Source organism: Gymnoscopelus braueri, assembly GCF_963280865.1.
Source record: "Gymnoscopelus braueri genome assembly, chromosome: 12".
In the NCBI taxonomy this organism is placed as follows: domain Eukaryota; kingdom Metazoa; phylum Chordata; class Actinopteri; order Myctophiformes; family Myctophidae; genus Gymnoscopelus; species Gymnoscopelus braueri.
The window spans coordinates 18,014,559-18,030,587 of record NC_137614.1 but is presented as its reverse complement, the minus strand read 5'-3'; the positions used below and the strand labels follow the sequence as shown (position 1 = coordinate 18,030,587).

General features: G+C 39.7%; 1 protein-coding gene across 3 annotated transcripts; it reads left to right on the top strand.

Moving 5' to 3' along the window:
• The first annotated feature begins 365 nt into the window (after positions 1 to 365).
• Positions 366 to 14,233, top strand: LOC308097814 (tumor necrosis factor receptor superfamily member 25). Of its 3 annotated transcripts, none has more exons than XM_080445890.1 (9): positions 366 to 704; positions 1,413 to 1,512; positions 5,028 to 5,159; positions 5,261 to 5,387; positions 6,529 to 6,626; positions 6,773 to 6,919; positions 7,793 to 7,845; positions 8,217 to 8,316; positions 11,818 to 14,233. In XM_080445890.1, exons 1-9 carry the CDS (start codon positions 687 to 689, stop codon positions 12,180 to 12,182), a joined length of 1,140 nt encoding a protein of 379 aa, XP_080302016.1. In that variant the 5' UTR covers positions 366 to 686; the 3' UTR covers positions 12,183 to 14,233. The 3 variants fall into 3 exon arrangements, with proteins under 3 accessions (XP_080302016.1, XP_080302015.1, XP_080302017.1); XM_080445889.1 differs by having other exon boundaries at positions 6,529 to 6,671; XM_080445891.1 differs by lacking the exon at positions 366 to 704 and adding an exon at positions 1,114 to 1,154 and having other exon boundaries at positions 1,188 to 1,512; positions 6,529 to 6,671.
• Positions 14,234 to 16,029: the final 1,796 nt, after the last annotated feature.

Sequence of the window (16,029 nt, the reverse complement as noted above, 5' to 3'; positions counted from 1 at the left end):
TATATATTTAGTGTAAAAGGAAATACAGCCTATTTAAGATATTTAAAAATAGAAGGTCCTTAGTAATTATTTACTAATTATTTTAAGGGTACTAAATGTAAGGTCAAATGTAAGGCCCCCCCCCCCCCTCCTCCTAAAACTGTCTATTGTACATTTCTTGTTTTTCATACCAGTGACCTGTAAGCTGATTGTATGACGTTCTGCATAGTAGTGTATATTTGTATGTCTTCTTATGTCGTCTTGTACTTCCATGTACTTTTACCATGTCTTTCTAAATAAAGTATTCAATCAATCAATCAATCACGGAATATCAGAATAAATCTAATCTTTATTACTGTTAGTGAGGTGCAATGGGATTCTAGGAAGCAGCCGTACAAACATGTCTGCTGACGTAAACCTACAGTAGCATTATTCTGTGTAACCACCAATAGCACTGTCTGTTACTCTGTGGGGTATTTCTGAGAGTTTGTTTCCTGTTTCTTTACAATCAGTTCTGCTCAAGTGCCAAAGAAGTGACAGTCACAACATAAACACAGGTTTCGTTTGTATTTGATCACAGTCTACGTCACATTTGGTCTAAACTCTCTCTTCTTTAGATGAATTTATAAATATTGATCATTTCAAATGAGAGAAACAGGCTATCAGGTTTACTGTTTAACTTTATTTTAGGGCATATTCCTTTGAAAATGAGGTGCCTGGTGTTGGTAAGTAATCCACTTCATATTATTTATGTGTTTTTACTGGTTGGCAAGTAATACAGCCTGAAGCTCATAAGATATAACAATATGTTTCTTTTCACTCTGTGAAGCACTTTGGTTTGGTTGTTTTAAACGTGCTCTATAAATAAAGTTTGATTGATTGATAACATTTACAGATTGCAGCTTTAATATTTCTATAATATTATCAATGTTTTCATTAGTGATTATGCAGAAATGTACATTTATTTTTGTATATTTTCTGTACTTGGCTTTTGTATAAAAATTGCAGTGAATGCACATCAAAGTCTTTGAAAACTTGTTTCAAATAAAATATTGGAAAGTTATATATAAAGAAAAGATAGCCTTCATGTTGCCTGCTGGATGATTCACTTCAGTCAGTCAATCAGTTGAACTTAATTCATATAGCACATTTCATACATTAAAATGCAATACCATGTGCTTGACTATACTATAAGTAAACACTGACAGCCAATAAGTAGGTAATGATAAAAGAGTATATCATATAGTACAAAATAATAACAATAAAAATAGGGAGAATTCATAAAATGTTTAATTATAAGTTAACAATAAAGGAAATTGACCTCAGCTTCGTCTTGATTATAGTTTCTTCACAAGATATTATGTATAAACTCTTCTTTTGAGGTGTTGTACATGGTCTCAGAGGACTAAATCCAGCCTTTTCCTTTCTCTCAGGTTTGGCCACTCTTATTGGGCTTCCTTTACACTGGACAGAGTTGCACAGAGGTTGAAATACTGGAAAAAAGTGATACATGTTGTAAGGAATGTCCAAAAGGTAAGCTAAAACATGGCATTATCATTTATTTAGTTTGTGTTGCTGAAAACTGTCAGTGGAATTTGTTTTCCATTGTAGACTCGTAGGATATATTGCTGTGTTGAGGGATTTATTTGAATGCATACTTAGTAGGCCTATTTTACTTTCTCTTCATCCTGTGGCGTCGATAATGTCCCTGCACTTTGATCGGTATTTTGCAGCAGGTGTTGTCCATCTCAGAGTAACAGTAGACGTTTGGCCAGAACTCATCTTGCCGCTTCGAGTCAGTGCAAGTGACGCCTTCATTTCAGTGATCAAACTTTGGCATAAAGTTTTCCTGAAGAGTTCTTAATGTGAGATCTTGTTTGTTAAGAACACACAGCAGATCTTTCTGAGGATTCTATTATGTTGAGCTGATCTTACTTACTTCTACTCCCATCCATCTTTGTCGCTCACCAGCACTTGCCAAACAGCTAGATCAATTTGACCTCCAGATGTTATAATAGAATAGAATAGTCCCCACTCCTTGGGCTGTTTTTTGTCACTGTATATGTGTATGTATGCACATACGTGAAATTCTCTGCATTTACCCATCCTATAACAACTAGGAGCAGTGAGCAGCCATTCGCTCAGGGGAACAGGCGCTCAGGGAGCAATTAGGGGTTAAGAGTCTTGCTCAGGGATCAACACATTGCTGGCCTGGAATCATACCTGGGACAACCAGGGGCTCTGGCTCCCCAGGTGGGCTCAGTAACCACTCAGCTATGGCCGCCCCCCATGTTATGTAGTCATCCATAAGTTTGTATTTACCGTGGTCAGCACCTGTTCAATTTTGGTGCGCGCTCATCTCCTTTTGTCTGAGAGTCATCCATATGTAACACAAGCTTTTCAAAGTGTATACGTGATGTTTTTGTGCTCAATTATGGCTGATGAAACTTTGAAGTAACAACTTCCTCTAGTGAATCACCATCACCACGATATCACTTTGATCTTGGTGATGTTGAGGCATGTTTGCCATGCATATCCTTGAGTCTGTCAATCTTTACTTGTAGATGTTCTTTCACTGTCTATACGAGAGCAAGTAAAGGTCATTTATGAAGACTAGATCTTCCAATCGGGAAAAAAGATTCCATTGGATGTTTCTTATTTAGCCAGCAGTTGTTTTGCACTTGATCCAGTCTAATGATGGTGGAAGAGGATGGAGCGAAGGATGCACCCTTGTCTTACACCAGAATGTACATGAATAGGTACATGCTTGATATTTTCAACAGTAACACTCATTCAAGGTGCTTTTATAACTTCCTTATTAATGTGCTAACTTTAGGAGGGATTCCATAAGGTCAAGATCTTCCAGAGGGTTTCACCATGCACACTATCGACTACTGTTCCTTGAATGAAATGTAATTGATGTAAAGAGGTGCATTCCATTCCAAGCATTGCGCGATGATACTTGACAGATTGAAGATCTGCACTGAGTTGCATTAGATCACCATAAGGATTTCCATACGATGTTGTAATTGTTAAAATAAATGTTAAATAGCTTTATATTCTGATGGTAATCATTGCTATATAGAGTGTTTGTTCAGTAACAGGAGTCTCCCAGTCTCTCCAGCTCTTTAGGAAACAATATACATTTTTACGGTGGGATATAAATGATCAAATCAAGAGACGGAACTTATACAGGATACAGGATAAACAATTGAAATTGAAAGTGTTGAAACAGAAAAATTAGAATTGGATTGAACACTACATAATTGAAGCTTACAAATGGGTTCTTTCTCCAGAATGGTTGAAATTGATATCCCACCTGAACATTTATTTTCTGTTTACTAAAAAGCTGGAGAGATGGGAAGACCCCTGTTACTGAACAAACACTCTATAGCCATGATAGCACTCTATACAGCACTCTATCAGAAGATAGAGCTTTAACTTCTTAAATGAGCACTGTATCATCATATACTTGGTACCAATTATACCAACTAGATGTCAGGGCCTCACATGTAGGCCCGATCTGTCCAGACCTAGGACCTAGGCCTAGTCACTCTGCATACACGTCATGCGAAGTCCGGCCCCTCTGTTCTCTCCTCTCCTCTCGGATCCTCTCCTCTCCTCCTCCCTCCCCGCTTTGCTTTGCGGCCCTAACCTCTAGTCCCAACCTCCCAACCTCGGTCATGTGATAAAGAGGTCAGACTTCCTGTATCTGGTTGCTATGGCAACCTGCCAGCTCAGGCTGAGGGTCTGATAGGCAAATCAGAGAATCAATTAAGCTGAGAGTCCGATCACTGATCGAGGTGGGGTAAGATGCCTAAAACATAGCCATAGCTCTGATCAACAGTCTGTGACGGGTCTTGGAGGCATGTGGAGTGATCCTGTGCTTGCGAATCCCGCACGAACTTTCGGAGCTTTTGTCAATTATATAGTAGTAAGAAGTAAGATAGTAAGATGACATCATCGATGGGGAGTCCAAGCTAATAAAAACTACAGGCTTTCTCTTCTTGGAATGTTACCATGCTGAGATAGAAGCCATTGAAAAAAGTTTGACATCTTGAGTTTGAAATGACCAAACCTGCCTACCGAGGATGTCACTGGTAGGCACGGTGGTACGAACTTGAGCATTAGTGAGGACCTAATAGATGAAGATAGGTTGAAAATGGTCGAACTGGTGCTTTAACAATAAACGTTTTGTTTTAACTAAAAGAAATCACTTAGAGGCACTGTTAATGATTCCCTTTGTAATTATTTTCCTCAGAACATTTTAAGGGTCCTATACCAGTCTCTTAGAAATGAAATAATTTGTGGAACATAAGACAATGGCTTAATTAAGAGTGATTGAAGAAGAGGAAGAGATACCAAGATGCATTTTTGGGATAGTGAAACCCGACTGGACACTATGACACTCCTTGTAGACTCTCTTTCTCTCGGTCGCAAGCAAATACCGCTGTGCCATCTCACTCAGACAGTAGTGATCATCCAGATACATATCAAACATGTTAGAAAATAACAGATGTAGTGAATAAAAGGAGAATGGTGCTGAATATGTTTAGGTTAAAACAAAGTATTTTGTTAAAAAGTTAAAGCACTTTTCTTTCTTTTTTCAGTAACAGAGGTCTCCTCGTGCGTCTCTCTGGTTCTTTAGTAAACAGAAAATACATTTTCAGGGCAGCAATTTCAACCATTCAGGAGAGGGAACCCAGTTATCAGCTTCAATTTGTATTCCAGTTCCAATTTTGTCTGCTCATGTGTTTGTGTCATTACCTCCAATTGTGCTTGTTTATCTTGTATCAAACTCTTATCTATCAATGATTACTTTCAGAACATAGAGTTAATAACCTTTTAAGGTAGTTTATGCAACCGGTCTGTCTGTATGCATCCGTTATTGAATCTGGACTGCTCTTCCAGTTCTTTTTGGTGTCAATAACTGTTCTGCCCAAGACAACTCTACAGAAAACTTTGCTGGGAATCGACAGGAGTGTAATTCTGAACCATTGCATTCTAGATCAGCTTCTAGATTTAATCATGTTTCCACTGTTTTCCAGGTTATCACAATGCAGGAACCTGTACAGGTACTGACATGTACAGATGCCAAATATGTGCTAATGGTTCCACATTCACAGACCAAGCTAACACGCATCCCACATGTGAGAAATGTACCATATGTTCTGTAAAGGGTAAGTATCACTTTCTTGCTCAAATGTCAAATATAGTTTTCTGCGGCAGTAGCTTTATGATATAAATAAAGCCAAACTAACTGTTTTTGGTTTGTCCACAGGTGGACAAAAGACGCTAGAGGCCTGTTCCTACAAAAATAACGCAGTATGTGCCTGCGATGAGGGCCGAGGATATGTCCCTTCCAGTGAAACAAAACATGATCTGAGTTGCAAATGGTCCTGCAAAAGGTGTGTGATTCCATGAGATACAGCCAAGAATCAAACCATTTTGAGACGCCTAATAATCCGCAGACCACACACCATGAATGTCAATGGACTTTAGATTAAGTCACAGTTGGTTGCATTGAATGGTTTAAAAGTTAAACGTAAAAAACGCAACTCTTTTGATCCTCAAAACTTTGATTCTCAAGTTTCACTTGGTGTCTCTTAAATGACTCAACATGTTGTTCAAAATGCACCTTTTCTGATGTTGAGGAGGTATTCTAAGGAAGTTCCATTTATTGGCTGGCCAACAGGCACCTTATTAGCATGCAATGAGGTCAGAGGTTGTTGTTTTCCTGTCAAGAGTGGAGGAGAGTTCTCAGATATGTGTTGCTGCCTTCCAAACTTCCTGTCATGCGTGTCTTAGATTCTCAGATTTTGTGGTTTCTTCAAAGCTCACCTCTACCCACACACCATAGCACGACGCACGTGCTTTAACACGTAAAGCAGTATTTCCCAGCCAGTGGCAGACAAAGACCAAGTTCATGAGAGCAGTGGTTCTCAACCTGTGGGTCAGGATCCCCAGGGGATCCCCCTCTTTTTTTTGGGGGGGGGGGGGCTCTCCAGATGACCATGAAGTGACAATTTTTTATTTTATACCATTACTACATCAAAAGCAATCAACAAACTATAAAAACTGGTGAAACATTGATCAAATTGTCAAATAATATAAGAAAGAGGCAAAAAATATAATGAAATAGCTGATCAACTGTACAAGCTCACAACGCCTTGCATTCAATGGCTATTTTCACAGTATTTATCCGTGGAACCAAGTCAAACAAAATTGAATGCCTCAATTCCTACAATTCCAAGTGCTTGTCAGGGTGGGAGGGTCCCCAGTTCAAATATGATTATTTTGGGGGGTCGCTGCCTAAAAAGGTTGAGAACCAGTGCATTAGAGCACTATGGTGTTATTTTATATTTCGGGCCCTTATCTGTCAATGCAGAGCTCCAGTGTGCAACCAAACATAGACACTAGCCTGTTGTTTGCCATGAAGAATCAGAGTTTTGCTGAAACTTCTAAGCTAGCGACATTGGCAACATATAACGGTAGGAATATATCTGGAAATTCTATTATTATGTTAATCTTTACATGGTTGGTTTTCAGTTACACAGATCCCTGTCAAAATCCGAAATGTTGTCCGTCAACTACTACTACTACTACTACAACTACAATGACTTCACCTCTGACCACGTTGAAGACGAGTATGTCAAATCCCAAAGTGTCACCACTGGTCCCTGCGTCTACCTGTCAGTTCCTATTGAGTTCATTTAACAATTTATTTTCATTGTATTCTGTGGTGATGAACATTGCTGGTGATGCTGGTTTCCTCTCCTCATGTCCTTCACAGTAGACCCTCAAGTGTTAGTGTCCTTCATCTCAGTGGTTTTGGTGGCTGTTCTGTTGCTGGTCAGCTTCAGTTTCGTCATCAGACGCCGATTCTACTGCAGCCCTGAAAAGGCGTTGGAGTTTCCCATCGAGGATCCCAAAATCAATGGTAACAGAGAGATAAAGGTTACATATATATGTATATTATTATGGATATATGGATGATCATAAAACATGCATCTTGTACAGATGGTTGATACCTGAAATCTACCTGTCACTGTTTCAAAAATGGAAAAGGCAGCTGTTTCCATCCTTGAAACTGATTGATGAGCAAATGTTTCATGATAACTTTAGTGCCATTAATTACACCATCATGCCACCATCATTGTTTGCGGTGCCAGTTTGTTTCAAATGGTAGATATTATTTAACTCTGGAGTAAAACTGTTCATATATTTTGGAGACACTCAGCGATTCAGCGCGTTCTCGAGAGATTCAAATGCAATGTCAAGCCAATGACCCAATATCCAGTTTATTATGCTGTACACTTACCACATATTTATGTAGCCTACTGTAGCTCAAGCAGCCAAATTGTAAAGGTCACAGCAGGTACTATTGATTTTCAAATGTAACCATAAATAATGAGGATTTTGAAGTCTAACTTTGACAATTAACCCATTAAAGTGTTAGCATCTGTGTCATTTTAGATTTTCATTTTAGCATTGGCTATTCAAAAATAGCAGATATACAAGCTCACAGCGTGCCCATGCTCTCCGGGCTGGTTGTAACCAGATGAATTCTAAGGTCCCTATCCTGGGGTGAACATTCCAGCGAAGATAGTAGATCTACTGTACACGTGACGTGGTGTGAGCTAGTAGATTGGCTATTTTTGGCTATTTTCTGCAAAGATATTTAGTGTAGAGCAAAAACAGGAGTGGGCCTAGTATAGACCCCTGGGGAACTCTGGTCAAAATGAATTTAAGTGGTTAACAATTTCAAGCAGGATGCTTTTTAGAACATTTGCTTGTTAATTCATTCTAACAGAACAGCAGCAGCAGCAGCAGCAGCAGCAGCTGTCCAGCAGCCAGGACACACAGGTTTGTAATCTGCTCTCTCTTCTACGGGTCCACTCAAGATAAGTATTGAAATGAGAAAGCAGGCAAACTAACTAAACTAACTAAAGCCTGATTTATACTTGGTTGTGCATCGTATCTTGCACCGAATATAGCAGATCTACAAGCTCTGTCGTGCTGCAACACGTCTTTGGTGGGAGACATTGACGTTGCGTAACTATGCATAAATCAGGCTTATGGTAAAAGAGCAGTGGAGATGTGCCTAAATCACACCTGTGCAATGTAACTGTAATGTTAACTACAACAGAGGATCACAACAATTTAGTGGTGATTTGCGTTGGCAATTAAGACGTCTGACAACTTTGCTGTTGTTTTTTTCTCATCTCCATTAAAAGACACTTAAGATATGGGATGGACCTTCGATGATAATCTGTCATGATGATAAACCTGAGAATCCTCTTACCAGTGCTCTACTGCCAGACCCACAGTGCAGAGGTGAGTTTTATTATATGATGTGTTACTACAACTTTGCCACTAGTTTATGGCTGACTGGGTGTAATGGATGGATGTATGATTTTACACCATAATGCCTGTAATTGAGCAGTTGTGTTTAGTGGAAGTTTAGCATTTGAGCTTTTAGCTATTATGATTTTATAACCAGCAATGTGAAACAGCATCTGCACAATATTGCATGATACATCACATAGTGCATCAAATCTGACAGGCCCTACAGCCCTGCTTACAGTTTAGGTATAGCTTTAAGAACTTCCATTATATTTCCAGATACAAAATGAGTTTAATTAGCAAGTTTGCACTTGGCTTGCTCTTTCAAAACAATGGGCACTAAAAGCAAGTAAGCTAGGTATTTGCTGTTGGCTACTCGTACCCATTATTTTCATAACAAATACTAACAATACCGGGGTGCACTGGTGGGTGAAGCCATGTACCCTCAGCCTCCTGACTTTCTACTCTATCCCATCTAAATAAAGGAATAACTGCTCCCCAAAAATAAATGCTAACAGTGTTTCAATGCCTGTTTAAGGTTAGCTGAATATGCTTCAAAGTGTCACAGCAGCCCTTGAACATTTATTTGTTGCAGTAGAGCATCCTATTGCATGCTCCTGTGTTTTTCCAGAATCAAGGCCCTTTTCAGGTCAGCTCAGTCAGCATGCTGCATATCTTAAGTCCATGAGCCAGAGCCCCAAAATTGAGCAAAAATTATCGAAAGAGTGGGCAAAACCAAACCTATATTAAATTGTTCATAGGGTCAATACGAGTAAATAAATATATGATAACCTTTCCACAGGAGCAGCTTTTTCATGGTTATCACACATTTTGTTATTTTCCCCATACGTACATGACAGGTGAAAAAATGACAACATTTAAAAAAGAGTTATCATAATGAAACTTCCTGAGTTGATTACTTACATGAAGACAATGATTTATCGTATTACAAGTTTTCTGAAATTGTATATTTAAATATGCAAATTAGGCATAGGAAAATATGCCCAAATTTGCATAACTTTCCAGAATCAACATTGGACAAAGCCAGAGTCAACATACTTATTTCATTTTGTTAAGATGTTGGATTCAAAGGTTTTTAACGAGGGAATATTCAATATCTGCTCAATTTTGGGGCTCTGGCTCATGGACTAAATGCCTAATTTGCATATTTAAATATACAATTTCAGAAAACTTGTAATACGATAAATCATTGTCTTCATGTAAGTAATCAACTCAGGAAGTTTCATTATGATAACTCTTTTTTAAATTTTGTCATTTTTTCACCTGTCATGTACGTATGGGGAAAATAACAAAATGTGTGATAACCATGAAAAAGCTGCTCCTGTGGAGAGGTTATCATATATTTATTTACTCGTATTGACCCTATGAACAATTTAATATAGGTTTGGTTTTGCCCACTCTTTCGATAATTTTTGCTCAATTTTGGGGCTCTGGCTCATGGACTATCTTGTGTGGAGGTGGAAACAGGGAAACTGGATGCTCATGAGCATCTGCCTGCTGCTGAGATTCAGAGGAAATGGCAGATCAGATAGTGATGAGCAAGTGTCTTTGTCTGTTTGTGGGGCCCTGTAACTGCACAGGGCTGCATCTTTCTGGTTGAATTCCATAGACATTGTCAACATCAGTGTCAGATAAGATCCATTTTTAGTCAAAGTGTGCACTGTTCATGATGAAAACATGCAGATTTAGATCTGGCTCTATCTACTGCATCTTATATGCAGGGCTGTGGAAAAAGTAAGTACAGCTCTTGAAAGCTTTCCATAAGTTATAACCTAATTTCAAAATAATTGACTGTTAAAGATTTTATAATAAAAAAATTACAGTGGAAAATCAGACTTATCCAACAATAATGAAGAGAAAAATATATTTCCCATATGTAGAAAGAGGATATGCATTCTGAACACCTTCATCCTATCAATCACAAGTGAAAGCAGGTGCACCAAACAGGTGCAAATGATTAGAGCATCATTAGAGAATGTAATATGGACTTCCTGCGTCATCTGGTTTAGTTGCTGTTGACCTGTAACATGCACCAAAAGAGCTTGCAGTGTCCCTTAGAAGAAAGATGGTTGATGCCTACAGTATGGGTCTCGGAGGGGGTTTAAGGTCATCTTCAATTTGTAACCCACTGCCCACAACATCTTTTATTATAAGACCACTGAAAAGGCCGTCCAAGTTCAGGCCAAAAGTTGACGAAAGATGCTTAGTCAAGAATTCTCTAAGAACAACATATCAAGGGATCTACAGGCAACTCTGGCCTCAGTCAATGTCAGAGTGTATGTAATTTGTTTGTAATCCACTGCGCTCTGACCGTCTGGAGTGTCGTCCTAGACCTAGTAAACTGTTAATATTAATGAAAAAAGAGGGTTGCACTCAGAAAGAATCCGTTTGCAACTGTTTGTAACATATGCAGTTACAGACAACAAAACCTTTTAGGCCATCCGGCCTTAATCAGTGTGAATATAAATGCAGTAAACACTTGGGTCAGGTGAATAACAGCAGCACCTAGGAGGACAGGGTGCACTGATTAAAGATTGAGGTATTTGGTCAATGCCAGCAGGTATCAAGTTTGGCAAAAGTCTTAAAATGTCTGAACAAAAGAACATGTAAACTGTAAACCAACTGTAAAACATGGTGGGAGCATTATGAGTTGGTACTAACTCAGGATCTGGACAGCTTGCCAAGAGTAATCCATTAATTCTTTGAGGACAATGTGGGGCCATTTGTCAAAAAGCTTAAGCTGAATCATAAGTGGACCTTTCAACATGACAATGACTAAAATCATACAAGCAAATCCACAAACGAATGGCTGAAAAATAACGAAAAGAAGGAATGCAGGCTTATAGAACGACCAAGTCAAAGCCTAGATCTTAATACTGTGTGCAGAAAATGCAAGAAAGCCCTCATATATCACATAACTGAAGGAGTTCTGTACTGATGAGTGAGCAAAATCCCTCCCAGTCGGAGTAAGAGACTGATACAATAATTCTGTCTGCCAAAGCGACAAGAGCAGTTGTTGAACCTTGGGCTGTGCTTCCCATTCCAACTTTTGGATATTGGAATACAGATTTGTGATTGTATTATTATTAGCATCACCACCCTGTGTCCTTAAAAACTAAAGAATACTCACTGTGCAAAAAAAATCCCTGTGATAGTAGAACATTTAAAGGGCCACCACCACTTGGTGGGGCTTGAAGTTTATGTTTAAAAAAATGGGGAACTTTCACACTTACTGACGTAAGTAGAAGGGGAAAAATGTAGTGGGCATAAACATCTCACAAAAAAATCTAGTTGTCAATTGTCTAGTAGGCAAAGAAACCACAGAACTGGAAATATTTTTCTTTGTTGTCTGCCTTGTCACAGATGCAGATTTTCTTAACTTTCTATTGAACCACAACTACAGTATGTTTTATCCTACATTTGTTAACACTCTAAACTCTTTCATCACTGTTTGTTATTCTGTGCTCTTAGCCCCTAGACAGGACAGGCAGGCGGCCTGCTGGCCTGCAGCAGTACTCTATACCATCATAAAGGTGGTTCCCTTGCGTAGATGGAAGGAGTTCTTGCGGCTCCTCTCGGTGGCAGACCGGCAGCTGGAGAGAGTGGAACTTGAGGTTAGCCACTGCATGGGCTCCCTGGAGAAGCAGTACCAGATGCTGACACTATGGAGCCACAGCCCTTCTGCAATTCTGGATGATGTCTACTCTGCCCTGCACTACATGGACCTAGCCGGCTGTGCTCAACAACTGCAGGAGAGCCTGGAGAACCTACAATGGGAGACTAACAGCAGGCTGAAGCTTGTGGATGTTAGGCAGAACAGGGCAGCACTGCAGTGAACGAAGTCTGAATGGATCATCTTGGATCGATCAAACACTGATGTCATGGTTCAACTGCAGACCAGTCCATGGTTTGACACCTTTAGTTGTATTAACAGGTCTGTGTAGGACTTGAGGTTTCACTTTCAATTACTGTTCAGTACTGTAGAACCATAATAGTACTCAGGGCGTCACAGTATCTCTTCTGACATCAAGAAACTGCACTACAGGATGAATGTGTCACCCTCTCACGTAGTTATATACGTGGTATGTACAGTATATGTCACATATTAACTCATTTATTCCCCTATGATTGTGATAAAAGGAAAAGTCTTTTATGTCTTTTTTAAAGAAAATCTTAAGGGGGTCCACAGTGAATCTTTGTCCCCAGGGCCCAGAATTTGGTGCTACGCCCCTGATAGTACTGTCAACTGCCTGGAAGTGACCGTGACAATGTGTCACTAGAAAAGACCAGTGACTGACTAATGGTGATGCCATACATACATACATACAAGACCTATTGACTTAGACTATATTATGGTGGACACTGGACACACTAGTAAAGTATATAATATGAATGTGGTCGGGGGGATAGTTCAAGTGGTAGTGGCCTTTTGTTTTGTGAATATGTGAATAACTTATGTGAATAACTTATGTGAATATGCCAAATTACCAGTTTCACAATGGATGGATTGATTGAATACTTTATTAACTGTTTGTAAAAAGTACAGCGGTACGACTTTACAATAATGCTAAAAGGATAACACAAATCCATCCATTGTGGTCCTATGGATTGAAATGCATCCATGTGCCTTACTAAAAAGGCACATGGTGAAAATGTAGCTCCTATATACGTCAATGATCAGGGTCCCCCACTCAGGTCTGTATTGGTCCCCTCCTTTTTCCCTCTATACCAAATTTCTTTGCCAAAAAATAGCTACAATCTACAAGCTCACAGCGCTGCGCATTGAGATGCATTGTGAGCTTGTAGACCAGCTATTTTTGCCGAACGTTTGCCTATTATGACATGCCCATAGAGATGCTATGGTTCATCATGTAGTAAAATCAAAGTCATAGACAGTTCATATGTCGGCAATATCAGCTGTGTTTGTATGACAGACTAAACAGACTGAAGTCTGCTCAACACCGTCCATGGGCAAAAGTATGGTATTTAACCTAAATGAAAAAGAAGCATTGAATTACTGTAAACGGTATGGAGGCCCATCAGAGTTTCTCTGGGTAATTTGATCTAAAATAAGAGATATTTCTTTGTCTCCATAAGTCATCCTGAAGTAGCATGGATAACACATTTCAATACACTCGTGGGGTCAGCGTGGAATTCAGGGCCTCAGGACAGCATATCACACTGCAGGGTCCCAAATATTTATCAAACAATTAACAAGTCATGAAATATTTGAGGACCGCAGGAACCATAGCATTTTGTTAACCTTTCACCCAGTGCCCTCTGAATGTACTTGACGTTTTAGCAACCTAATATCACTGCAGTCTTCCACTTCCTGTATCTCTTCTGACATCAAGAAACTGCACTACAGGATGAATGTGTCACCCTCTCACGTAGTTATATACGTGGTATGTACAGTATATGTTGTCACATATTAACTCTTTTTTTCCCCTATGATTGTGATGTACAGATAGGGATTTGACTCAGCTCTGGTTCTGTTAGTACTGCAGGGAGGGATCACCCAGTGCGAGACAGTGTCCTTTTATGTATTAGGCTGCTAGATTAGAATCATACAAGCTTAAGAGTCAGTCAATAGTTTAATAATAATACTCAAAGAATGAGTCAATCATTTAATATGAATAATAGATAAGGTACGGTATGATACATTCTGATTTTGAGCGGAGAGTTTTTGCACATCAAACAATAATGATTAATAATGCTTGTTTTTGATCAATTCAGTTGATCACCTCAATAGCCCAATCTGATCACTTGGTAGATCACAAAGAGGTGGTTGTCCACCCCTGCAGTACAGTATTAATTACTTTAGTAATTCACTGTTGTGATGTTATGAGTATCTCACTTTGAGAGGTTTATATTGATAGTAAGTAAATGTTTACATGGTTTCAAATGTTTTTATATATGCAATGTCGTTTATAAACATTTTATACAAATAATACCAGACAAAGGTGGAAACCGACATGTCTTCTTCTCTGTGTGTGTGTGTGTGTGTGTGTGTGTGTGTGTGTGTGTGTGTGTGTGTGTGTGTGTGTGTGTGTGTGTGTGTGTGTGTGTGTGTGTGTGTGTGTGTGTGTGTGTGTGTGTGTATGTATGTGTATATATATATATATGTTTTCGCCCCTGTCCGTCCGTCCGTCCGTCCTGTCTGTGTGTTAGCAGCTAATCTCTGGCACCGTTGGCCCGGTCGCTCCGAAACTGTGCACACACACTCCCTGGATGCCAATTCAGAACCTCTGCCCCAATTTTTTCACATGGGCCTGTTATAGCGCCACCAGGAAGCCGATTTGTGCAAACCCTTTTTTTTTTACATTACTCCTACAGATTTTATCCAAACGTCATGCAAATCGGTACACAGTATCTCTATAGTCATGTGATCAACACAAATCTGTCCGATTTCCCATATTCCATCCTCATTGCCTATGGTTGGCTTCCAAAGTTTGCAGGATTGGTCCGTTTTGAACAAAAAGCCTCAAACTATGCACGCAGCTTGCGATTTCCGTGAATTTTCACACGCACATTCCCACTAGGCCAGGAAGAAATGCCACCCTTTTCACATTGGCCTGTTATAGCGCCACCAGCAGGTCTAATTTAGCAAAACACATTTTTGGAACAAAATGCCTCAAATCATGAATGCAGTGTCTGATTGCCGTGAAAGACCTAAGAATAAATGGCACCCTTTTCACATTGGCCTATTATAGCGCCACCAGGAGGCCACAATAACGTACCTGACCTGGCGGAGACCTGTGCTCCGAGGAGCACTTTTTCTAGTTTAACATGTTATCATGATCATGAGTGATACAAGTCACGACCACAAGATGGGAGTGTTGGCTAAAAAGATTGCAGCTCTTCCCAAACACATTGGTCAGATACATGATAGAGTTTGGCTGGTTTTCGCTCTCAAGTCGGATTAGGCTGATCTCATGAATTGCAAATGTTCTGCTTTGTCACAAAGAACGTTGTCCACATCTCTCACTTATGAACCTTAGCGTGGCCCAGTGGTTCTAAACCTTTTCAGGCCACCAACCCCCAAAATATATTTGAACTGGGACCCCCCCCCCCCCATGACAAGCACTTGGAATTGTAGGAGTTGAGGCATTACATTTAGTTTGTCTCGGTTCTAGCTCTGGTCCATAGCCTTGAAGGAGTTCTCCTTCAAGGCTATGGACCAGAGCTAACTCGGTTCCACCACAGATACATATTGTGAAAATATTGTGAGACATTGTGGGCTTATAGATCGGCTATTTTCAAAATGTTTCCTATATTATTTGACAATCTGGCCAATGTTTGACCAGTTTTTATAGTATAGTTTGTTGATTCATTATTTTACTGCAGTAATTTTGCAGGTATTTTTCTTTTCCTTTTTTGAGGTATTAAAAAGGCCTTAAAAGTCCTTAAATTGTCACTGCACTGGAATATGAGGACCCCCCCCATAAAAATCATAATCATGCGGAGGGGGTCCCGACCCACAGGTTGAGAACCACTGGTAGCCTACAGTGATTCAGAGTGCTCCTCTCGGACTCGAGCTTTAATGGTTTCCCATGGCAACGGGACCCATGCGCCCGAGAACAACACAGTTCTCACACAGTCACACTCATAGTAAGTCCGTTACGACTATTTAAACAAAGAGAGAACGCAGGAATGTGAGGTTTTGTTGCGTTTTCATGCTAT